Consider the following 22,985-nt stretch of genomic DNA (forward strand, 5'->3'; position numbering starts at 1 on the left):
CCTTGAATCCTCCTTGCGCTACATATAGGTTACCATAGCAACTGGTACATCGCAAAGTGGCGTGCAAATGATGATCCCAATTTTGCGCGTCACAAAAGAAACATTTTGCCAGGAATCGCCTGTCGCGTGAGACTAACTAGAATCAGGTCAGTAGGGGAAATCCAGTTCCAGCCGGTTCAAGCTGCCGAAGCTAGACTTTCTGGAGATTTACCCGGCCTCAATGCACCCAGCGTACTACACCTTGTCTGTGTTGAGTTGCAGCCCTCACAAACATCCCATACATTCCTTTTTTGAAGAAAAATCAACAAAATTTTGTTGAAATAGTTTTGGACAACTGGATATACACACCGCACTACACACGCCCTACTTCCAGGTAATGTATAAGAACTGAATGTCTAATGAGAGGGAAAGTCAAATAACTAAAATTTGCTTCATTTGTTTCTTCCTTTTTTATATTAATGGACGAAACGCGCTTGGGTAGTTTTCCTTGAGTTCCCTGGCGTAGCGGCAGATTTCTGAACAAAACCCCACAGCAACCGAAATGGAAAAGGGAGAACAACCAATCAGAAAGCGGCGCCTCGCGACACACCCTCCTTCCACCCATTCTACGTGGACTTTGCCGGATCCACAGCAATCGGCGATTGTGGCTGCATATAAACCCAGACGGGACTCACTCTTGCCGTAATATTCGGGAATCCCCATCCTTGACGAAGGTAACGCGCTTTCCTCGCTCCGAAATTTCTACACTCATTCATTTGCTCTAAAATTTTTGTACTTGTCTATTTAACATTTAAGCTGTTCGTCTGATTTGCTTGCACATCTGCCCAATCTTTGTCCAAATACCTGTTTTTCCTGTCGAATTTGGTGCGCACGAGTTCGGGTACCAAGATTGGCATTTCTCAGGTATTGAATAAGGACATTAATTTTTAAAACAAATTTTTATTGTGGAGGTTTCGATCGTAGAAACCGATCTGTAAAATACCTTTGTTGAGTTGTTGAGGGTTTTGACTGTCTATTGATTTTCCCTTCCTGTAAGCGTACCCACGTGGGTTTTTCCAGTTGAAACTGGTTCGGCTCCTACAAGAGGAGAGGGGCGAGGGGACAAAGAGAAGGACGTCTTCTGTGTCAGTTTCTGGGAAACCTATTTTTATAGTTTTTGTAGCTTTTTCTCCCTCATCTGCTATTTGGTTAAACTCTGTAGAGGTCAATGAACATTTGAACCATCTTCAGTATTATATGAACCCAACGACTCAAGTTGCCGAACTTTTGTTCCATGACCAAAGTACGAAATCCAAATAATTATTTGAGCCTTGGGAATATGTTATTGCGGTTGTCCTCCATAAAGGTCGAACACGCCCTTGTTTGTTTGTGACGAAGGCCAATGAAATGATTTGCAAATGCCATAATAAGCTCATCCGTCGATTATACCAAGAATCATTTTTCTTCTCCATTTTCAGATAAGTGTATTATGGTCGTTGAACAAAACGATTCCGCTGTCGCGCTATACTGGCGGTTGTTCACTCCCGGCTGTCTTCGCCAGGCTCTGCATCGACTCTTTGATGACTTTCGGGAAAAAGTAGAAGAAATTCATTAGACGAAATACTTCAAATCTTTCCGCCTTTACTAGCCGGATTTTATCCATTGTTAATTCTCCACATTTTTCTGTTAAAATCAGGTAATTGTATTCATTTTTAAATTATTTCCCGCGTGACCTTTGATTAATATTTTGTTTTTGTCAATAGATTACACATCAAATCAAATGGCGCCCATCACGGCCTCAGCCCCCAAAATGACGGGTGGATCGATTGAATTGCGTGAGCCGTCGCTTCCTGTCAAGCTCCTCACTGCTGGATCTGCCGCTTGCGTTGCGGATCTTTTCACATACCCTCTGGACACAGCCAAAGTCCGGTTGCAGGTAAAATTAAAACACATGTTCGACTCAAGGACTAAAATTTGCATTGTTGCTGCCCCGGAATATTTTAACGACTTTGTTTACTCCGAGATAGCGCGCATTTCGATGTTGCGCAATTTTGTTTACGGTCATGTGGAAACAAAACAACTTGTTGTTGGCAACCATTTTGTTTTTCTCCTGTGTAAAAGCGACTGGTTTCGAAACCTTGGGAAACATTTTTTTCTTCTTCTTTTATTCCTCAGGCAGAGTCACATTAAGTTTCTTGGTTCCAGTCTCCGCTTGGTGATAGGAGCTTTCTTAAGATAAATTGCCCTTTCACTCGCTTTGAATAGCCCATGCCTTGAGGGTTGTAGGGGTATTTTGTCCCTATAGGACAACGTCTCCTTGCTTATACCCGTTTGTGTGACGCGACTGACTACATATATGCAGCGGTTGAAACCAGATTGAGCCGCCTGGCCGTCCGTTTTTTTTTTTTTCATAGATGGCTTTCCTTTGTCCTGTTTAGAAAAACAAGGTTCAACATTCGATTCTAATTTGGATATCGAACCCGCTTACTCCGCTGGGCATAAGATTTTATTTATTCAGTTTTCTTAATACGGAAAGAAAAAAAAATACTTTCACGACCTACTTACTGTCAAATGTGTCATTGACCCTAATGACTCTAATTTAAAATGTCCCATACAATTATCTTAATACTTTTCTTTTCTTTCTTGTTTTGGTATAGATTCAAGGAGAAGCAGGAGTGGCTGCACCAGTACGATATTACATAACAACAGCGGCCTCAGCTTTGGGTGCTGGAGGAAATGGTGCATCCATGGTGGTAGAACATGCAGCGCCACCATCCCAATATAAAGGCATGATTGGCACAGTTTCAACAATTGCCCGACAAGAAGGGCCAAAGTAATTCGAGGGTGACGGTATAGCCTTTTGAAATCACAAGGCATTAACTGTTTACCCTTAATTATTAAGGGCTCTTTATAATGGACTGGCAGCGGGACTTCAGCGCCAGATGTGTTTCGCCTCCATCCGCATTGGGCTCTACGATTCCATCAAGTCGTTGTACCAACAGACACTCAATGGTATACAGCTTAAAAGTGGTTATGATACATCCATTCAAGAACTTTAATTTCTAATTTGTAAATAGGAGGAAAACGAAACGCCAATAACAAGAACACAAACGCCAGTATATCCGTGAGAATATTCGCCGGAATTACTACTGGGGGTCTGGCTGTTCTTCTTGCTCAGCCGACGGACGTTGTCAAAGTGCGAATGCAAGCGGAAGCACGTTCATCTACTGGAATTAAGCGTTATTCCGGTACCATGAATGCTTATTCTACCATTGCTCGGAAAGAAGGTGTCGCCGGCTTATGGAAAGGTAAAATAAATCATTAATGATGAGTCTCTTTTAATGTAGGTTTTAATCAAAGTGTCTTTTTTTTTTACAGGAACGTTGCCTAACGTTAGCCGGAATGCTATCGTCAACGTAGCAGAGATAGTTTGCTACGATCTCTTTAAAGAATACATTCTTAGTTCTGGCCTGCTCAAGGATGGCGTTCCGTGCCATTTCTCTGCTGCGGTGGCAGCCGGATTCTGCACCACAGTGGTCGCTTCACCAGTCGATGTGGTCAAGACGCGTTTCATGAACGCCCCTGTAGGCCAGTACCGAGGCGCTGTCGACTGTGCCGTTCGAATGATGATGAAAGAGGGCCCAATAGCTTTCTACAAAGGTTTCGTGCCTTCGTTCTCTCGTCTAGTGTCATGGAACATTTGCATGTGGATCACTTACGAACAGTTTAAACGTCTTGTCTTGGTAGCCTATAACCAACCAACGATGCTCAACAGACACGTGTGAAGTCAACCGAATGAATTTGCACAATTTGGAAGTCGATTTCGACGAGTCCCTTAATGATTTCTGTTACACTTAAGTATATACCCTTTTTCTAAACCACTTTTCCCTTAATCAGGTATTCGGGTTTTTTGCGCTAAACGATAAAATGTAATAATGTTTTTTTGTTTTAATTACTGTCTGTATTGAATTGAACGCGTCGAACACGATGATAATTTTCCCCTTGATACGATCCCTCGCTTAATAAGTGAATATTTTGTTATACATGTATTGAAATCGTTTTTTTTTCGCTAGTTTCTTCTTTTTAAAAAGAAAAACTATTCAATATAATAATGGTCGAGAATAATTAAGTACGTGAGCTGGCAATTTTTTAAAGTTACATTTTCTAGATGAGTTTTGTTTTAGATGATCCGCCCTTGCTAAAGCAGGTAGCTGATGACATATTATTCCTCATCGTTCCATCGTTATTCTGTGTCAAACAGCACCCATATAGAAACGTACACAAAGAGTGTCACTTTATGCTCTAGTAAAGCAGTACACAAACGATGTTAACTTGTTACACATTTTTTTTGTGGAAACCCAATTGCGTTATTGTTTGGCGCAGAAAGTTTTTTTTAAACAAGCAGAGTCGATTGAATCAATGAGATTTGAGTGATCGACAGAGACGGAAGAGATTGGACATGACAGACAAATTAACAAATGCATTGAATTGTGACACCAAGGACAGCAGCAGCAACAGCTTCACCATCTCTTCATTAGGCAGCATCTCTATTTACAGCCTTTGAACAGACACACATCAATGGCCATTGAAAAAGAGAAAAAGAAAGATTTATCACAAGTAAGGCAAAGTGCAGAATAGTTAAAAGTTAAAAAGGTGATACGTAAAGGTAAGCAGTATACGATATTTCGTTAACAAAATCTGCATTCTGCAATCACTAACATAGAGAAGACACATAAACAAATGTAAAGCTGCCTTCTCCTCATTGTAGAAGCATTATCTTGGGGATTTCGTCTGTTGTGATGCTGCGGTGGTGGCTTTTTGGTGAGGACGAGATATAAATGAGGAGGGGAGTATATTACGTGAGTATCAAAGTTGTTTGCCTTTGTTAATAATTCTTTCGATACTGTCAACGAGCTAGAGCGGACATTGTTTCCATGTTACTGTTAAACGTTTCTTTTTTTTTTACGCTAGACAGCATAGCTTTTGATCAATTTCCACTCAGTTTAAATACGCTTACTTTGCACATCTGTGAAGAATTTTCTTAATGTTACTTCAAAAAAAATTTTGGGTGATAACTGTCAGTTTCTGTTTCAACAACAAAGCTCACTTGGTAGATTTTTAATAATGTGTTTTTTTTCTACTTCCGGTTTTCTCATTTCAATCAGTAGTTCAGTAAATATTCATTCGTCGCACAAAATAACCACATATTCGTGATCCTCGTCAAATTTGTGGTAAAGTTCATGTTTTTTTTTTGTGCGTACGCGTACTTCCGGTTTCGAGAATTATGCTGAATTCAGGAAAATTCTCGATTTTGACCAAATTCTGGATTACGTTTATATTACACTTAATCGACCCCAAACTTCATGGAGATCTCGAAAATGTAGTTTATTTGGTCGGCAGCTCAATGGTTAAGGCGCTATCGCTTTCTTCCGGTATACTTCCGGAAAATTTATATGAAACTAGCAAGTGAGCTATTGTTCTCTGTACAGTTCTAATTTCTAAGGATTGAATGCTAGGTTTTAGCAAACAAATAAGGACTTTTCAAGTTTTGTGAGTATCTTAAGACCACCTGCAAATACTGAGTTTTGAGACGTGTCAAATAGATGGCGTGTTGATTGTTTTAGTTATGGGCTTATGGTGGTTTGCTGTCAAAAGTTATATAAGCTATCTTTTCTTCGAAAATTACCAATGAATTCATAGGTAAATTCGAGTGGTTTCGTGTGTAACTTGTCGGTGATGTGCTCTATTCCGTGTATATGTTGGATAACCTTAACATTTCTCATCAACTTACAGTCTGAGGAAACGTGAAAGTCGATACCGTCAGCGTCAGCTATTTTGTTCAAACTCATTGTATTCTACTGAATGTGTCATCGAAATTATACAGGTAACAAATAACACTAGCTTTATTACAGTATTGAAGAAAAATATATTCTTCTCATGTTTTATTAGGATTCATCTTAATTATCGGCTGTTTCTGTTGAACTTGCTAGATCACCGACCCCAGCATGGAACAATCTCTCATTCCATCTTATAGAGAATCTTGGATAACTGATTGGTGATTTCATGTGTATAAAAGTTCACTTGTCATGTTACTGAACTTTTTTCATTGCAGTCTAATTGAATTTTTGTTTTATTTACAGGTTTCTAAATTGGCATGACTGACTTTAAGTTATGTCCTTCCAAGAAAAAGGACTTACAACAAGATTCCTTGTTTGCTAACCTGTTGGCTGCTACCCTTGAATCTCCCTATTTGTCAACAACAAAAAAAGAGGTTACATATTGTGATCATGCCTATCATCATTGTAAGTTGTGTTTACATTGAATTTTGAGAAGTTGTCATACTAATAGAAATGTTAACGATTGTTTGGTTTCTTATTTAGATGTTGCCTATAAGACCAAATGTGGGGCATCTGGTTATCCCTCCAAAATAAGGTAATGACCTTACGTTCAACGCGGATCATTCGCTTTGTCATCGAACTTGACTCATTCCATCTTCTGGATTGCTTAGGAAAGCTGATTGGTGTTACCTGTGTAACTTCATTGTCATGTCATTGAATTTAAATTTTGTTTACATTTTGTTTCTTGATTTAGCCATTTAGGTAATGACCGAGGAGAATAACCTACATGCACATCATTTAGGCAGCCAGCATCATTCGACTACCCAACCGGCTTCTACTACCCTGCTCTCAACACAGCACGGAGTTTTACCCTTAGATTTTTGGCTGTTCGCGATGTGTGATGGCGTTTCCTTGGACGAGATGATGATTTTGGGAAGAAAAATATTGCGTGAGTAATATACTTAAAACTGTTTAATAATTCTTTTACTTATTTTTAAAATGTTTTTTTTTTCATTTACAGGCTAACCTTCAGGTTCCTAAATATGAAAAGTAATGTTCTTTCAAGAAAGTCAATGAGGTCCCTTACTCCCTTGTTTGCTAACCCAATGGCTGCTACCCTTGAATCTCCCTATTTAGCTCCTTACACAGTCCCTCTTGATTTTAGGTATTGCTTTTTGTCGCTACAATCTTATTGAAAATTTTTGTCATCCAATTAAATGTTCATTCTGCTTACAGGGTAATCCTTCGCTACTGATGATGGACTCCATTGGTGAAACTGAAAACGACGAGAGAATGCTGTAATCCAAGACTGATAAATTGTGTAGTTAGATTAAATTACAAGTGCATTCTGGGCTCCCTTCTTTTCTGTGGCCCCGTTTCCCTAACTAACCAATAACCAACGCCCGCCGGTGGTCACTCACCCGCTGTGAAACCAGGAGGAGGGGAGGGCTCTGGTTGAACGGGGACTTGGAAGGCGCATGATCCGACGAAAACTTTTAGAGGGTCATGAGTCTAACCCGGAAGCCTATTATGACTAATCGCTCCCCAGTAAAACTTGCCTCGCACTCTTCTCTCTTCTTCCATTTCCAGGTAATCTCCCTGGATCTACGCCGACACTGCATGTGCGAGTTTTAGCAAGCAATCCGCCACCCAATTTGACAAAAAGTGATAGTTTGTTTTCACGGAAATTTCGTCAGACGGTTACAAAATTTCTAATTCAACAATCTGATGTAGAAATTTGCATCTAGTCTACTGGAGCAAATTGTGATTCTTTAAGCTTGATAGGTGATGTGTTGAAAGCAAATGTGGGTAGCTAAACAATTGAACTAATCCACTTTTTCTGAATATTTTGGTTTTAGATCATTTTGTTGTTTTTAGATTTTCTTGTGATCTATCTTCAAAATATTCTGAAAAAGCGAATTAGTTCAATTTATTAGCTACTCACAACTTTTTTAACACATCCTCAATTAATCAAGCTTAAAGAATCGCAATTTGCACCAGTAAACTAGATGCAAATTTCTACATGAGATTGTTGAACTAGAAATTTTGTAACCGTGAAAACAAACTTATCACTTTTTGTCAAATTGGGTGGCGGATTACTTGCTAAAAAGCCTCGCACAAAAAAATTGATTCGAACCGGACGCTCTGTTTAATGAATTATTTATTTTTAAAGTGTTCCAGAATAAAAATTAATTTTATATGTTACATAAATGGTTTATTAATTGAACAATAATAGTTACATATCCGATATTTGTGGGGAAATGGGACTATATGGGGTGTGAGGAATATATGTGGTTATATAGGTAGGTATATGGATGTGATAGACAAAGGCTTTGTCAACCTTATTAAAATAAACAGCGACATATTCTAGTTAATGAAAATCAATTACTCCCCCCCCCCCAATCTCCTCCTCGCTGGTTTCCCAATCGCGAAGGCATGTTTATTATTTGTTCAACGTAAAAATTCCCCGTATTACTATTTTTTCATTCTCAACAAATAAACGGTTAACTTCATAGACGCAAATAGCAATTAAACAAAATACTGGATGCAACTTATGTGGCACAACAGACAACACTAGCAATTCAACACCAAGGTACTTTTCTGTTCCTTTTCAACATATAAACGGTTAACTGCATTGACACAAATAACAATTAAAACTGGATGTAACTTTTGTGCATAACACCAGCAGTCCGGCACCAAGGAACAGCAACAGCATAACTCGATGCACAAAATCTTTCACCAGTATAGGCTGCAACAACATGCCATATTGGACAGCAACATCACTGCTACGTAAACATAAATATGACCAAAATGAAATTAATGTTTGATCAATGGAAATTTTGTATAAAATAAAAAAAAAATCACTTCAAATGGAGTTCACCCAAATATTCTATGTTAGGCAACAATATCTGATAACTATAGTTTAAACAACAATTTACATGAAACTAGATGACTCATTTAAAATTTCAATACAAATTAATTTGAAATTTGTAGTGCTCTGCAGCAAAACAAAAACATTCTTCTACAGTATCTGCCTATTTTGTTAACCAATTCCCCTTAAACAATCCATAACTCAATTTACATATGACCAAAGGAAAGAGCTGTTGACATGATGAAATCCCCAAATGTTAAAATTAAACAATGTAAGCAATTATAGTAGTCAAGCATGATACTTCCCAAGTTAGAACTTATTACCTTGATAAATCTTACAAAGGAATTTGTAGTTGTCAAGTTTTTCAACTTAAAAATAACAAATGTAATCCACATTTCCATAATGGTCTTAACTCATAATTGCAACAGAGAAGCAAAGGGGTCTACTCTCTAGTCATTAACTAAATCTGAAGCGATCAACTATCAGTTGAAAACAAAATACAAAATACAAAATAAAAAATAAAAAAAAAAAAGCAAAAAAACACTAGATTTCCCAAGTTACAACCAATAATATCAATCAAATTACCAATTCAAGAAGTTTTCCTGTAGTTTCACTTGGAGCTATCCCTATTGATTGTGTCCCCAAGACTACCATAATGGAAAATTTACTCTAGTGCCACAACTGGGAAGATGTTTTAAAATCCATAAATAAAGCATCAAAAATTTGGAACTTTAAATGTAGTAAAAGATGAGATACTTAAAATTATGAAGACATTCAGAAATGAACACGTACCGAACATCTCCCACTATCAACAATCAACATCAACCGTGAAGGCCAAGAGTGAAGGACTGAATGAAGGAAGCAGACGACAGCAGAAATGGGATTCCATAAAGTAGTACGAAATTTCTCTACCAGGTGCTGGTACCTCTGAAAAAGAAAACAAATTACACAAGACTTTTTCAAAAACGGTTAGTACTTTGTACTTAGTAGTTTAAACAATTAACATACGGGTTTTGAAACAAAATATGTGCAGCTTTTCATCATGAAGACACAGCTTAAGACCAATAAATGTCCGGCATCCAAAAAAACAGACACCCCAGAAAGGTTTTTTACAAAACAAATTGTGTCTGTTGTGATGTCACATTTGCGTCATCTAGAGGAAGAAAGATAGTTGATGAATTCTTACGAAAATCTGTAAAGCATTCCAGTGGCCACAGACACTGTCTTCACTACAAAGAAAAAAAATAAAGGAGAACTGAAATGGTAAAGTCAAATGGAAGTATGGAAAAAAACACTAACTTCCCCAATCCCCTTACACTCCACATCCCCCTAGAACTACCAAATCTACTAGGGCTCAAAAGTTCAATCCCAAAACACACTCAAAACAAAGTTGCAAACTGAACTTATTGAAAGAATTCTTCTATCCCTCTCCCAAAATAATCCATCTCCTGCTGACTAACAGAGCTAATTAGCCTGTAAGAAACGAAATTTCAAGATTAATAGCATTTGCACCTACCAATTTCCATGAAATAACCAAAAGAAGTTCCCGGCTGCGACGCAATCTGTTCAACTGGAGTGACTGGGGGCGAACTAGGACCACATTGATACAGACTCAATTCCCTGTAAAATCCAAAACAATCGAATACATTAAAGCCACAAATAGTTTTAATGGAATTTTACCCCATATGATATATTTTGACACTCCGTTCCGTCACTCCGGCAACAAAAGAGCGCCCTAATTTCATTGCAGTGATTTTGGAGTCCGATGCTATACAAAAGGCCAAACAAATAATTGGCGAATCGACGCACTAAACGGGCGAGTAAGTTCGTAATCCCATGACCATTATCGACAGCTGCTGTTGAACTGGAGACCACTATTGAGGATCTGCTGCTGCTGCCGCTCCAACTTCACTATTATTGACAAAGGCATCAGACAAACGATGACTTAATAAGGGCGATCAACAGACGAGGCTTTGCACCATACATCTCTTATTACATTTTACTCTACATAACTTTTGACATTTCATGGACATTCATTTGTTCGCCAATATACAAAACCATCTAGTGTCAAAACCTCAACCATTTCTTAATATTTTGCGCCGAAACTACACCGGAAGTGAGCAGAGGGTCCTGAACTGTCGAGCTGTCATATAACTTGACCAGAGATCTGTGATCCTCTTGAAATTTGGCATGGCCTACATTCGTAGACCAGTCAGCTACACCACGGGCTATACTATGCGACGTAACTTCACCTGTATAAAGCAGAGAAACAAGAAAGTAATGAATGAAGAAAGTTAGTTGATTCTAAAAATACCTGAGGATACCAGAGAAAGAAGTGGGATTGTTGTAGGGTCATCAGCTTTCCGGTTTCGGTCTCATAGAAAGAGGACATTTCACCAGGATTTTAACCGTTGTTCTTGATTGAAATGCTTTTCCTGGCAGTGGACGATGATATCGGTAGGTCCTGATCAAAACAATCAAAAGTAAAATTACTACAATTATTGTCAAATAATTCTCTTTACAGCATTTTCTTGCGAAATATCTAATGAAGATTTCTAACCTGAAATGGATAATAAATGGATCCTGATGATTATCGCTGAAAATTCACCGGATTTTAAAGCCTTGTTGACAGCTTCCACCTGTCCTAAATTTGAGTGGAACCAGTTTTCACATGTAAGAACGAAGATTAGGAAGGGCTTGTCAAAACAAAATTTACGAACTACAACTAGAGAAATTTTCAGGTTGATTTTTATCCTTGAGTATAGCTAAGAGTTTCGAGGATGTCATCGAAAGTTACACGGAAATGTAAGTGAACGTTTACTACCCTCACCTGATCATTCCGATTACAAATGGCAAAGAATCCGGTTACGACGTCGGTGAAGTTGTAAGTTGGATTCTAGTGTCAATGATGGTGTGGTTGCTTAACTCGCCAAAACCCGTAATGGAGAACTTGTGCGACAAGTAACATTTGAGGTGTCTCCTCTGATACGATGAATCAGCATCTGCGCCTCGGTCGTGATCCAGAGATTCTAGTGTCTGAAAAGAGAAATAAGGAATTTTGTTAAAATTGATTTTTTTTGTTTGACGTGGAACTATAATCCACGTCAATCCCAATGTAGACTGGAGATTGGAATTCTTCTTAATTCAGGCAAAGTCAAACATTGTGTCTGGCAGTTTACGTAGTTAGGTTGCTGTTACTGAATGTTGGAGTTTCCTGCATAGCACTTGTTCTACAACGTTGGATTATTCATGAGCAGTTCAAGTAGTTAGGTGTTGTTCTAACTGAATGTTTGAATTCACTCCATTAATTACTTTTTCTACATCGCTGGATTCTTCACAAAGAAGAGGCAATTCAACAATCACACTGCACTGTACCAAAAGCCAGCCAAAAGCTTAGACTTACTGCTGTTGGATTGGTGGTGTGCGTGCATGCATCATCTCATTTCTTTCATGCATGCATAATTTCTTGCACCAATTTAATTTGGGCACAACATCGACTGTTTTCAAATATGTTAGGAGGGAGGGTAACGGGACACTCATGGGTAGCTCCAGGTAGCACAGGATAGGCAATCACAATTGAGAAAAAAAGCGAACTTGTCTAAACAACAAATATTCTCCATAAAACAGTCATAAGATCAAAGAAATCTAAAGTTTCTGATCTGTCGTTTTTCGTTCATTACCTACAGTCCAGCTCCAACCAGTCAACCACGTGCGAAAAATACGATGGTAGTAGCCTACTGCCTAGAGCCTACGCACTACGCAGCGGACGCAGACGACAATCAAGCGTGATTCAATAAAGCAGTACGAAATTTCTCTACTAGGATGCGTTGCCTTATAAAAAAAACAATGATGGCGGCTTTTTCAAAAATGGTCCTTATTAAGTTTGTAATGACCAACAAAATATAAATTAATTTAGTAAAGTTGACGTCTCAGAAATGAGTTGAGAAGATGTGATGAGTAAAGTAGAAATGATGAATTTATAAGTTCTTATAAGAAGCAAAGTTGAGAGTTTTGTTCGGTTTTACAAAAAGGCATTGCAAAGCTTATGAAAAGGCAATCGGCAAAAGGCTTCTCACGAGGATGAGGACACCAGGATTCGATGACTAGGTCTATAATGATAAATTTAGAAATGCTTTCTCTGCAAAGAGAAACGAGCTCGTTTTAATTGGATCAACGTAAACTATTTTGATACGACCAATTTCAAAATACAATTCAAATTTGTCTCCAATCAGACCGCGCAAGAAGCCCGCAAACCGCAATTAACGTTATTCGTGCCACCATCACCTATGTACGAACTACCACCACTTCTTCAATATTTTTATGGTATGATGATATGCTTCGTAGGAAAAAAACATTGGCGTAGACCGTAAAAACGTAAACATTGGTGTCCTGGATAGCAGAAGAAAAACAAATGCAAGAAAACACGTTTTCACAATATGTAATTATTATCAAGATCAAATGCACTTGTTGAAACAGAATCATAAAAAGTTAAGTTTTTTTTTTTCTACAAGAGAAATCAAATAATGGAAATCAATTCAGATCTATTGCAGATCTTGCAGATAGTTAAATCAAAACAAATCACACGCGTTTTCCGCTAACACTGATACGGGTTAATTTATACAGACCCCATCATACTCTTTTGAAACAAAACCCCCGATTAAAAACTTGTGATATTAACGATAATAGTAGCGATGGCCCTGACGTTGGGGTTGATAGGTGTTTAGCGACACTTGCGATTGGTTGGAGAAATCATTGCTGGTAGAGGGCGCATCCGCCTCGAAGTAGATGTTGTTGGATGACTGTGTAAATGAAGGGGGGACGAGTAAAATAATAAAATTTAAATTCATTTCTTAAAAAAATTAAAAATAGCACTTTAAAAAACACTCACAAATGCAGAAGAGCGACTACGTGGTCTGGGTACTTGGAATGGCCGTGCAATTGGTGCATCACTTTCGGTGGCGCTCTCTTCGCTCGTCTCCATCACTTGCAAAGCTGGCGGAGGATTCGAGGGAGGCGGAGGCGGTGCACTTCTCTTACCATAACTACGGTATGACAAAGCATCCCACCCAAAAGCAATACGAAATGTTATAACAAAAAGAGAAAAGCGTGACGTCGTGCTTTATTATGTGTGTGTGTGTGTGTCAAAGGAAAGTGAATTTTACCTGATAACAGAACCACAAGTCGACCGAGACCCGTAAAACTGTCCCACAAGAGGCAACGTGGGCGCCATACTAGCCCGACTGACGCTGTTCATCGTTCCAACCGCATAGGCTGGCGATATCAAGGCTAAATGCGGATTCACATTGACCGGATCGGGCGGCTGCCGGAAAAAAACAACATTCACGCGCACACAACATACACAAAACGAGAACAAAAAAAACAGGAAATATAAGCCTCGAGCAACAGCAAAGCGAAAACACCGAGTTAGTCGTGATGGAGAAGGGGTGTGTTAGAATTAAAAGCAATCGTCTAGTTTTTGAGTCAAGCGTCAGAGGGGACGGATTCCTGGTCTTCTACTCACTCTAGGAGCAGACTTCTTCTTGCGGCTTATTTTGCGAGCCAATTCTTGGAGATTGTTGATCATCTGACTGGCTGTCGAAGTGACCAGGCCGACGGGCAAAGAAGCCGCTTGACGGACGGGAACTTTATTTCGGGGAGGGATCGGCGGAGGAGACAACGTCGGGTGTTGAACCAGCGAAGGAGCTGGGTTGGATTGCAAGGTCGAAGGGGTTTGATAGAAGTAAGGAGGAGGCATTGGTGTCTGTGTGTTGATTGTCAACAAGTCAATGTTTGTCCATCAATCATGAGGCAACAGAAAATGGAAGGTAAATTTGTTTTCACTTCCGTTCACTTACCGCATAGAGATTGTGAGCGGATGCCATGGCCTCCGCATACTGAGCCCATCGGATGCGGTCCTGCATAATGGCTGGGAACGGCATTGTCTTCAGTTGTTCCATGTAGGCACTTCGATCGACCATTTTCTCCTGGTTCTGTCGCCACCGGCGACTCCACATACATAACAACACCAAGGTCAAGACGATGATAACAACAGCGGCCACGGAGGCACCGATGGCCACGCCCAAGACTTCTCCGTCCAGTTCGCACGTCTGTCCTTTGTAATTTCCTTGGCAACTGAAATGATGAGAATAACAAGATAATTAGAATGGGATTTTCCCTTCTAACTTTAAGGAGGAATTCGGTTTTTACGAGCAAGTTTTTCTGCCGTTTTCAATTCGACATTCGCCGCGATTGTTGCAGTAGCTTCGCGTGCAAGAATTGCACTGACGGCCAGACTGGAAGGGGTCGTTGGGGTAGGGATCGGAGAACCCGGCTTTACATTCACACGAAAAACTGCCTTGGTTGTTGATGCATTCAGCATTAGGGCTGCAATCGTTCAATTCAGGAGCACCGCATTCATTCAAATCTGTGAGCAAACAAATAATTAGAAATAAGCACGTTAATTATAGGGGGTACATATACACATTTTAGATTAAGAAGTTTTAAATTACCCAGGATAACTGGGATGGGATTTGGTCCCTCGACCCATAATCTGCTGATGCCCAGATTGTTGTTCCGTTGCTGGATGATGTTGGACAGCTGCCTCTGCAGTGTCGGTCGAACAGTTACGCTCTGCGTTTCCGGACTTGAATCCAAGAAGACGGACGCGTTGACGATGATTTTGTTGCCAATGGCATAAAACTTGTTGACTGATGAAGAGACAAAATGGGATGACAAAGGTGCCATCTCCATTAACGAGTTTATCTGCAATTTAAAAAAAAAAAGTCAGAATTATGACATAACTTTTACTGTTAGGTCATCAATGCGATATAATTACGGCTTTGTTGGCTTCCCACTGCAACTGTTGATAGTCAGGGCTGGAAGGATCCGAATAACTGGATGACCAGGCCAATCTCTGATTGTCCAATCGATCTAGTCTGATTGATACCAGGAGACCGGTCAATCCTATAAAACAATCAACATTAGCATCGAATGTTTTCAACAGTAAATATACCGTTGTTTTATTGATTAACATGTACCTTTGCAGACCTCACTGGATTTCTTCCGGCCAAAACCCGGTTTACAAGAGCAAGCTGATCCATCTTCTTCGGCTTGGCACGATTCGTTGGGCTCTAAACAGGCATTAGGGTCTCCCACGATGCAGGCGTCGATCCGGCTTGTTATGAAAGAGAAACGTGATGCGTTAATAAACAGTTGTTTTCTTCATTGTTTTTATACAGCTGCAAACAAAGAATCAATACATACCTGAGGGGAGTCGTGGACGGTCTTCTAATAAGTGAAGCAGTTGGCCGGTTGATAACAACCGGTGCCGCTGGTTTCGGATAGCTGGGCCTCGGTGCTGCAGCTGCCGGATAACTTAGCCTGGGCGGAGCTGCCGGTCGAACTGGCTCAACAGGGCTGTCCGGGTAAGCGTAACCGTATCCATTATTGTTGCTCATCTATGTGTGTGGATCGATTAGAAATATGTTGAAAATTCAAAAGTCCATGAAACAAAAAGATTTATCAAAGGAAAGTTTACCGGTGCTGGTTTTGGCATGGCGGTCGCTTGGACCATCGGTTCGTTCCCGTCGACTGTTTCCGTTGGAAAGAGATTAAAATAAGTTTTGCGGCCGTCAATCGAAACGTATTCATCGGATTCCGCCGAAGCAGGTGCCTGTAGGCCTCCGCGAACATTGTCGATGTCAACCGGAATGACGTAAGGCCTTCCGTTGTTGACGGGCGGCGAGGATCCACCGAAATTCTGGGCAGCGGTGACGACCAGTTCGAAGGTATCGCCGTAGGTTCCGTGCGGTTGAATGTTGTCGCTGGTGATGACGTCAACGTCGCCGTAACTGTCGGCCGGAGACAAATATTCGTCGTGGAAGACTTGACCCGGACGGCCAGACGGCAGTGGGGGCGTGTATCTGTTACTGTCGGGCAGTTGAAGGACATTAGGAGGAGTGCCGGCCTCCAATTGAGGCACAGTGGACGGCGTAGGCCAGCTTTGAAGGACGGACAAAGAAGAAGAGATATCACTGGAGTAAGGCATCACAGGCAATGATGAAGACATCACTGCCGGAACAGGAGAGGGGACATCCAACGGGATGAGGCTGCTCGACGAGCTTTCATCTTCGATGGACGGTTGCAATATAGAAGAGATATCGATCGACGATGACTCGTGAACTAGGATAGTCGTCGATTCCGGTAGCGGTAACTGTGTTGTTGTTGTCGTTATTATTGTTGTTGTTGTTGTTGTTGTTGTTGTTGCTGCTGTCGTTTGTGTCGTTGCAACTGCAACCGCCGTAGGGTGTCGGACACTGGAGTCTTCAGGAAAGAAAGCCGATAAAGTCGTTTCGACAATTTGCGGGATGGCTGCTGGAATTTCGGTCAAGTTGATTGCAGGAATGTTGGGTAATGGACTCGGATGCGTTTGAACGGTCGGCGTGTTCTCGGTGGTCAAAGCCACGAGAGCGGGCAGAGGGGATTCGGACACGAGCGGGTTCGTAGGAGGCCAGGGCCGATTGGGCGAGACGGGCGGAACCAGTTGAATGGGAAGCGGGATACCAGAGGTGAACGGAAGTCCCTGCACATTCTGTCCAGTCTGCGGCAGTTTGGGTGGGAAGACGGGGGGCCTTAACGGCACACCGAAAGGCAACGATTGACCGGGTTTGCCGGCCGAGTTGCCCAACTCCAGCGGGATAGCCTCAAAGGGCACTTGAGCGATGCGCGGCGGTGCCCGATTGTTGATTCGGGTCGAGTGCGGAGCCAACATTTGCGGTCTCAAGAGAGTGGGGCCGGAAGGATTGCCCGAGGTGAACGGCGGAGCCTCGGCGGCGCCGTTGGCCGCGTGAAGGTTGACTTTTCCTCCCAGCAAGTGAACGATGCCCGAGATGATGTCCTGTACATCCGGTTTGGCTTTGCGTCCTTTCTTGACGCCTTCACCAGGCGGCATGGCTCTCGTTCCCGGAACGGGGACCATCATACCGGAACTGGCTCCTATTACGTGACAAATGAGAAAACAACAAATTGTTATTGCGCCATTAATTATCACGCCGCTGTTATTGTAACGAAGACAAATGATTTTTTCTATAACTACGTCGAGTCGTTATTAGATTCTCTATATACCTAATGGAATGGCAAATTGACTTTTGGACTGGCGCGTATTAGACAATTGGTTGTCATCCGACTGGAATCTCCACGCTGATGGCGCCGCTCCGCCAGACTGCACCGGAAGTTGTTTGTTGTCATCAGGGAAATGAACGACTGCGGAGCGTTCATCCCGTGCCAGCAGCAATTCCACGTTTTCCTCATTTTTTTCTCCTAAAACAAACAAAAGAAAAATGATAATTACTACGAGGAATGGATGTTGGAAATGGACGAAACATGGTCGAAAAAACCCCTCAAGAAATCGATTGGTTTCAGTTTTATGGCTTGATGAAAGGGCGGAAAAACAACCTAATAAATCACGCCGCCAGTCGAGATAATTGGAGAAAAAAAATACCGCAGTAGAGTTATTGCTCGTACTTGAATATTTTTAACGAGAGAGTAACGACACAGAACGAAAGCGAAACAGTTTTCCATTCTTATACAGAGACTACAAGCGAAAGGTATGAAAGTAAAATAGAAAGAAATTTGCTCGTATGAATACCAAATGTCATCTGCCGCATCCGCATGACAAAGCACATCCAGCGCAGCTGCCTGTCACTCGGTTCACAACAATGCAATTCGATTATTTCTCTTTTGTCGAACACACAACCATAAAATGCAAATCGTTTCTTTCCGCATTCTTAGAATTTCATTCTTCTTTTATCATTGTCAAATTTTAATCAAAAAGAAGATTGTATCAAACTACATTTTGTGTCGGTTAACATATTTTGTAGTTTCTTGAAAAATTTGATTAAAATTGATCCTCGATCGAAAATGTAACCAGAATCGAAAGCCCCAAGTTCGTCTATTTTCGGGAGCGGCTGGGAGGAGTCATTGGCCGCAGAATGTCGCAATTAACAAGTTACAAGGGCCTCGTGTGGCTTTTGTAGTTTGAAATGAATAATAAAAAGGAAACATAGTACATATAGTCGTTCCTCTCCAACGGCAGAGAGAAGGAAATGGGGGAGAAACGATCTAAAGAAAGAAAAAAAAATAACAAAAGAAAAAGTTTTGGAAAAGCCGGAGGTGTAACAACTTCCGGCGTGCATCCGCCGTGGGTTGCATCGGTTAAAACCCCATTATAATACAGCCAAAGCAACAATAACAACAACCACCACCAGCCAAGTTTATATGCGCCATTTTCTCTCGAAAGGTGCACGAATCGGGATAAAAATGTGCGAGTGGATTGCCCTCACGATAGATACCATAAGATATAATAAGACTACCACAACAAAAATTGTTTTCTTTATTTATTTAAATATCTATTCCATCCTCGATTTTATTTTTCCTCCTGTTTGCGATGTAATCTGACGACGGTTTAGGCGGAAATCGAAAATAAGAGAAAATTGGAAAAGAAGGAGCAGCTAGGTCAACCATTCAAACTTTCACCCGGAACTCTGTCCGCCGATTTTTTAAGGAGAAGTTATATATTTTCACGGATATTAATATCGCATTGCTTAACGTTAGAGAAAGCCAACGGAATTTGTTTGACGTCACGCTTTCCAACAAAACACAGAAGTTGACGTTCTGTTTTTGTTTTAACGTTGATACGCGCGATGAAAGATGAAATCAAATCAAAGATTCCGTTACTTTGAACATGAAGACAAAACAAGCGATGGTTTGATAATATCTTGACCGATACGGCACCCAGAGAATCCTTTCTGCGCGCACATAACGGAAATCGCAACAACATTTCCTTGCGGTTAAAACGGCCGATAGCTTCCAGCGATTGACGGAGTGAATATAGAGACAAGCTAAAAACAGCCAACATGCCGAAAGAAACGATGCAACGCGCAGAAAAAGAAAACAATTTCGGACAGGTCACGGTCACGATTTAATAGCCATCGCCAAAACAAAAAACAAAACAAAAAATGGACCAAATCGTTTTGATATTCCTGGAGGGGGGAAACAAAAAAATTGAAGTCTATCCGCTCTATTGGAGCTCAGCCTGAACCCGTTTGTTTTGCCGCTGATGATGGAATCATATCTTCAGTGATTACGTGCCTGTATATAGTCGGTTTTGGGCTCCCGCTCCCCGCTACAGGGCATCAGAGGTCGTCTGCACACTCACGCACTTTTCCCACTCTAGCAGAAATTGTAGACTTTGACTGACAATTGAAGGGCCTTGCATGAAAAGGCGGCCTTACGGTAAAAATACAAAATGCACTGCAAGCCTGGCCGGATGTCACGCCGAAACCTTCTTATTCGGACGGTTTCACAAGAGATCACCCGCCTTAGTCCAGTCAGCACCGCTCGAGTGGACAAAACACCCAATTTCTCACGCCTTTGTCTATTGACCGAGTCACGCAAAAGCCATGAGAAAAAACAAATGATTAGCTCAGAGAGGAAAATAAGATTCCGTTGCGTTCCGCGGAAATCTGACGCGCGCGCTGAACACAATCGACGGTCGAGAGCCTCACAGAAATGATTTTATTTGTTTTTTGTTGGTCCCGCGTGAGTCTCTTTTTAGTTTTTGTGTGTTCGGGATTCACCTGTCGCGGATGACCGCGTGCGCCGACAACATTACAGTTGTGACCTGATTACGCGCCGTGAAATGCGATAGCAATTAATTCATGTAAAGTCCTTACACACTGTCTAAGTACACACTACATATAGAGTCCTATTAGATAGTACTGCCACGTCACACAAAGTCGTAATAAAAGTTATGGTTCATTTCTTCTTCTCTCTTTTCTTTGTTAATTTTATGTGTCATTTGAATATTTTATGGGTAGAAAGAATTCACGACGAGAAAAATAAGGTTCGTATAGAGAGGATGACTGGCCAGATGGAAGAGATTTCCAGATCACGGATGTAGGTGAAACTCTCGGCAACTGGTGACCCGGAAACGCGACGGAAGAGAAAGTTCCCGACAAACATTCCTTATTAGACTTTTTAGCCTCCCCTCAGACGATCTACCTGATTGTACAATATCCAACTATCTGACATTCCCAAACTGGGAGAAAGAAAATTACGTATAGAAAAGAAACAAGTTTAGACCAGACTCTCTTACAAAAACCCAGGCAGGTAAAGAAATAAAAGGAAAAAGAAAAATGGCGGCACGGGCAGTCGAAAGGTAAGAGTACCGTTAGCCAACGGGCCATCCTTCGTCCTCCTCTTTCATATTCTTCCTCCCTTTTCTTCTACCTTTTCTTCATCCCAACAAATCTCTTTCTCCCTCTCTTTCGTTTCTTATTCTTCTTCTTCTTCTTCTTCTTCTTGAACGAGAATCGAGTGAAGGTCGTAAGGTGCCCTCTCCGGCTCTTTTTAAGCTTCTTCAACCAAACACGCATGACTCGAGGCACTAGGCAAAGTATTTCAACTATGGGTCAACACGATTCGACTCCCTCCCGTTGAAACGTTCTCACTCCTCATCAACATTCCCGTTAAAAAATATGTACGAAATATAAGAAGAAAACAAAAAAATAATGATGATTCCTCTAGACGTGTGTGTGTGTTCGTGATTATCCACAGTCTATGTGCGCTAGTGTGTGAAAAAGCGGATAAATCAAACGGTTTCTTATACGCAGTGGTAGAGAGAGAGAGAGAGATGGGACACACGTACTACGCCGATCATTAGAGTAGAAGAAGAAGCCAGTCGATAATAATAACAGGGGGGAGAAAGAAAAAAGGTAACGAAAAAGAAGCTTACTGCTGGTATTCTGATGAGTTGTAAGGGACGGATGAATCACCGCCAGCAGCAGCAGGAGTAGGAAGTGGGGCGATGAACGCGGCCTCATTTTTTCCCCTGTGTTTGGTCCTATTCGTCGTTTCTTTAACTTTAATGGCGGTGGGTCTCTTTCTTCTTCTTCTTCTTTTACTGTGTTGTTGTTTGTTGTTGCGAATGTAAGCGGAAGATTCTTTTGAGACAATGAAAGTGCACTGGAGTCGAACTATTTGATTTGATCAAGTCACTAGCACAAGATGGATATAGCAACAAGTGTGGGCGATTTTCTTTCAACTTGGAACAATCGCTGTTGTAACCCACACACTCGGATCCGAACACCCAGGCACAGGCACCAATATACGCGTTGCAAGTTACAAGTAGGAACTGGATGGAATTTAGTGATTAAATCGTCTTCGCTTCCGAAGGGACATTTCACTCTGTTCCGCTTCCCCAAACGGCCCCACTGCTCATTAAAACAGGACCGTCGATGTCCCGACCAAATTGGAGCGCGCACACACACACGCAAGTTTCGACGATGATGATGAAATGGAAAACTTGTCGGCCGTCTATTCTTCTTCTTCCTATTTCCAACGGGAACGAACGGTTGTCGCGATGCGCAGGTGAACCCGCGAGGCGACTGACTGAAGAATTGAGGCCAAAACCGGGTCTCTATCAAGCAAGTCTGTAGTGTAGTGTAACACGCACCTGGAGCCGGTAAAGGTAAAGAAAGAAAATATACACGGGGAAAAAAGAGCTGAAGGGAAAATAAAAATATCAGTTACTAGTTCTCACCACCAGTTGGAGCTGGCGTTGCTTTAGGGCGGTCCGTGGTCGGTCCAGCTTGTAATATACACTGCAAATTGTACCTACGATATTATTGAAGAAGTTACAAGTTTTATTCATTAAATGATTTCACACCGTTAGTATGTTGGCAGCTTTAGTTTCGACCGAGGTTGTTTCCATGGATTCGACATCCTTTAATACAGCAATTCTCTTTACAATATCGGGTCATCATGAAGGAATAACAGCTATTAACAAGAAAAATGTCAAATCTCCCACTATAGCTATATGACAATCATATCAAGATACCTGTTTACACGAGTTTTTACCCAAGTGAAGTGAGCAATAGAATCAAATTGATCAATCGTACCATCGAATAGCCCATGCGTAAGAGTTGTCATCACTGTTATCACATTGTATTATATTGTTTATCACTGTGCTCAAGCACTGAGCTCCACTTCATATTCTCTAGTAGCAATATCTTTCAACAACAAATTACTTTTAGTAGCCGACAGTTTGAAAAACATCTAAGGGGAATAAATTGTTAACTTCTACTGCTTCTTGAAAACTTACCAGCTAGCAGCTAGCTTACCAGAAATAGGGTAGAGTTGCTGCAAACAAAAAGGTGTCTTCCATGGACGGGAGTGACTTCATCATCACCACCAAGGAGTTTTTCAATTTCTTCCATAATGTTTTTAGTTTCAACTTG

At 41.1% G+C, this 22,985-nt stretch overlaps 3 protein-coding genes and 1 long non-coding RNA gene across 19 annotated transcripts; 2 read left to right on the top strand and 2 right to left on the bottom strand.

Annotated features, from left to right (window-relative positions):
* The first annotated feature begins 68 nt into the window (after positions 1 to 68).
* Positions 69 to 4,039, top strand: LOC124349826 (mitochondrial uncoupling protein 2-like). Its single transcript, XM_046800710.1, has 9 exons — positions 69 to 373; positions 482 to 713; positions 796 to 903; positions 1,458 to 1,675; positions 1,743 to 1,915; positions 2,637 to 2,812; positions 2,882 to 2,991; positions 3,057 to 3,287; positions 3,358 to 4,039. The coding sequence occupies exons 5-9, from the start codon at positions 1,760 to 1,762 to the stop codon at positions 3,762 to 3,764; spliced, it is 1,080 nt and encodes a 359-aa protein (XP_046656666.1). The 5' UTR covers positions 69 to 373; positions 482 to 713; positions 796 to 903; positions 1,458 to 1,675; positions 1,743 to 1,759; the 3' UTR covers positions 3,765 to 4,039.
* Positions 4,040 to 5,695: 1,656 nt separating this feature from the next.
* LOC124350171 lies at positions 5,696 to 19,259 on the top strand. Of its 6 annotated transcripts, none has more exons than XR_006920411.1 (7): positions 5,696 to 5,863; positions 5,929 to 6,046; positions 6,120 to 6,281; positions 6,360 to 6,510; positions 6,571 to 6,765; positions 6,838 to 6,981; positions 7,053 to 7,190. XR_006920411.1 is itself a non-coding variant. In XM_046801214.1 (3 exons), exons 1-3 carry the CDS (start codon positions 6,582 to 6,584, stop codon positions 7,069 to 7,071), a joined length of 351 nt encoding a protein of 116 aa, XP_046657170.1. In that variant the 5' UTR covers positions 6,556 to 6,581; the 3' UTR covers positions 7,072 to 7,190. The 6 variants fall into 6 exon arrangements, 1 of the variants encoding a protein (XP_046657170.1); XR_006920412.1 differs by having other exon boundaries at positions 6,360 to 6,411; XR_006920413.1 differs by lacking the exons at positions 6,838 to 6,981; positions 7,053 to 7,190 and having other exon boundaries at positions 6,579 to 6,590.
* LOC124350252 lies at positions 9,014 to 12,463 on the bottom strand. 8 transcript variants are annotated; one of them, XR_006920590.1, is made up of 11 exons: positions 12,092 to 12,354; positions 11,519 to 11,724; positions 11,249 to 11,332; positions 11,003 to 11,152; positions 10,800 to 10,940; positions 10,369 to 10,599; positions 10,205 to 10,308; positions 9,697 to 9,841; positions 9,481 to 9,615; positions 9,274 to 9,369; positions 9,014 to 9,167 (listed from the first exon to the last, which is right to left on the bottom strand). It is a non-coding gene; the product is annotated as an uncharacterized LOC124350252 (long non-coding RNA). The 8 variants fall into 8 exon arrangements; XR_006920589.1 differs by having other exon boundaries at positions 10,763 to 10,940; XR_006920587.1 differs by having other exon boundaries at positions 10,685 to 10,940.
* Positions 13,111 to 22,362, bottom strand: LOC124349405 (proline-rich protein 36-like). Of its 4 annotated transcripts, XM_046799975.1 has the most exons (14): positions 22,289 to 22,362; positions 21,482 to 22,201; positions 17,812 to 18,006; positions 16,226 to 17,682; positions 15,952 to 16,145; positions 15,726 to 15,862; positions 15,524 to 15,651; positions 15,198 to 15,450; positions 14,896 to 15,112; positions 14,544 to 14,820; positions 14,210 to 14,449; positions 13,851 to 14,008; positions 13,577 to 13,730; positions 13,111 to 13,487 (listed from the first exon to the last, which is right to left on the bottom strand). In XM_046799975.1, the coding sequence occupies exons 2-14, from the start codon at positions 21,567 to 21,569 to the stop codon at positions 13,362 to 13,364; spliced, it is 3,624 nt and encodes a 1,207-aa protein (XP_046655931.1). In that variant the 5' UTR covers positions 21,570 to 22,201; positions 22,289 to 22,362; the 3' UTR covers positions 13,111 to 13,361. The 4 variants fall into 4 exon arrangements, with proteins under 4 accessions (XP_046655931.1, XP_046655932.1, XP_046655933.1 ...); XM_046799976.1 differs by lacking the exons at positions 13,577 to 13,730; positions 22,289 to 22,362; XM_046799977.1 differs by lacking the exons at positions 14,210 to 14,449; positions 22,289 to 22,362 and having other exon boundaries at positions 21,482 to 22,196.
* Between the last annotated feature and the right edge of the window lie 623 nt (positions 22,363 to 22,985).

This window comes from Daphnia pulicaria, chromosome 7 (assembly GCF_021234035.1).
Source record: "Daphnia pulicaria isolate SC F1-1A chromosome 7, SC_F0-13Bv2, whole genome shotgun sequence".
Lineage (NCBI taxonomy): Eukaryota > Metazoa > Arthropoda > Branchiopoda > Diplostraca > Daphniidae > Daphnia > Daphnia pulicaria.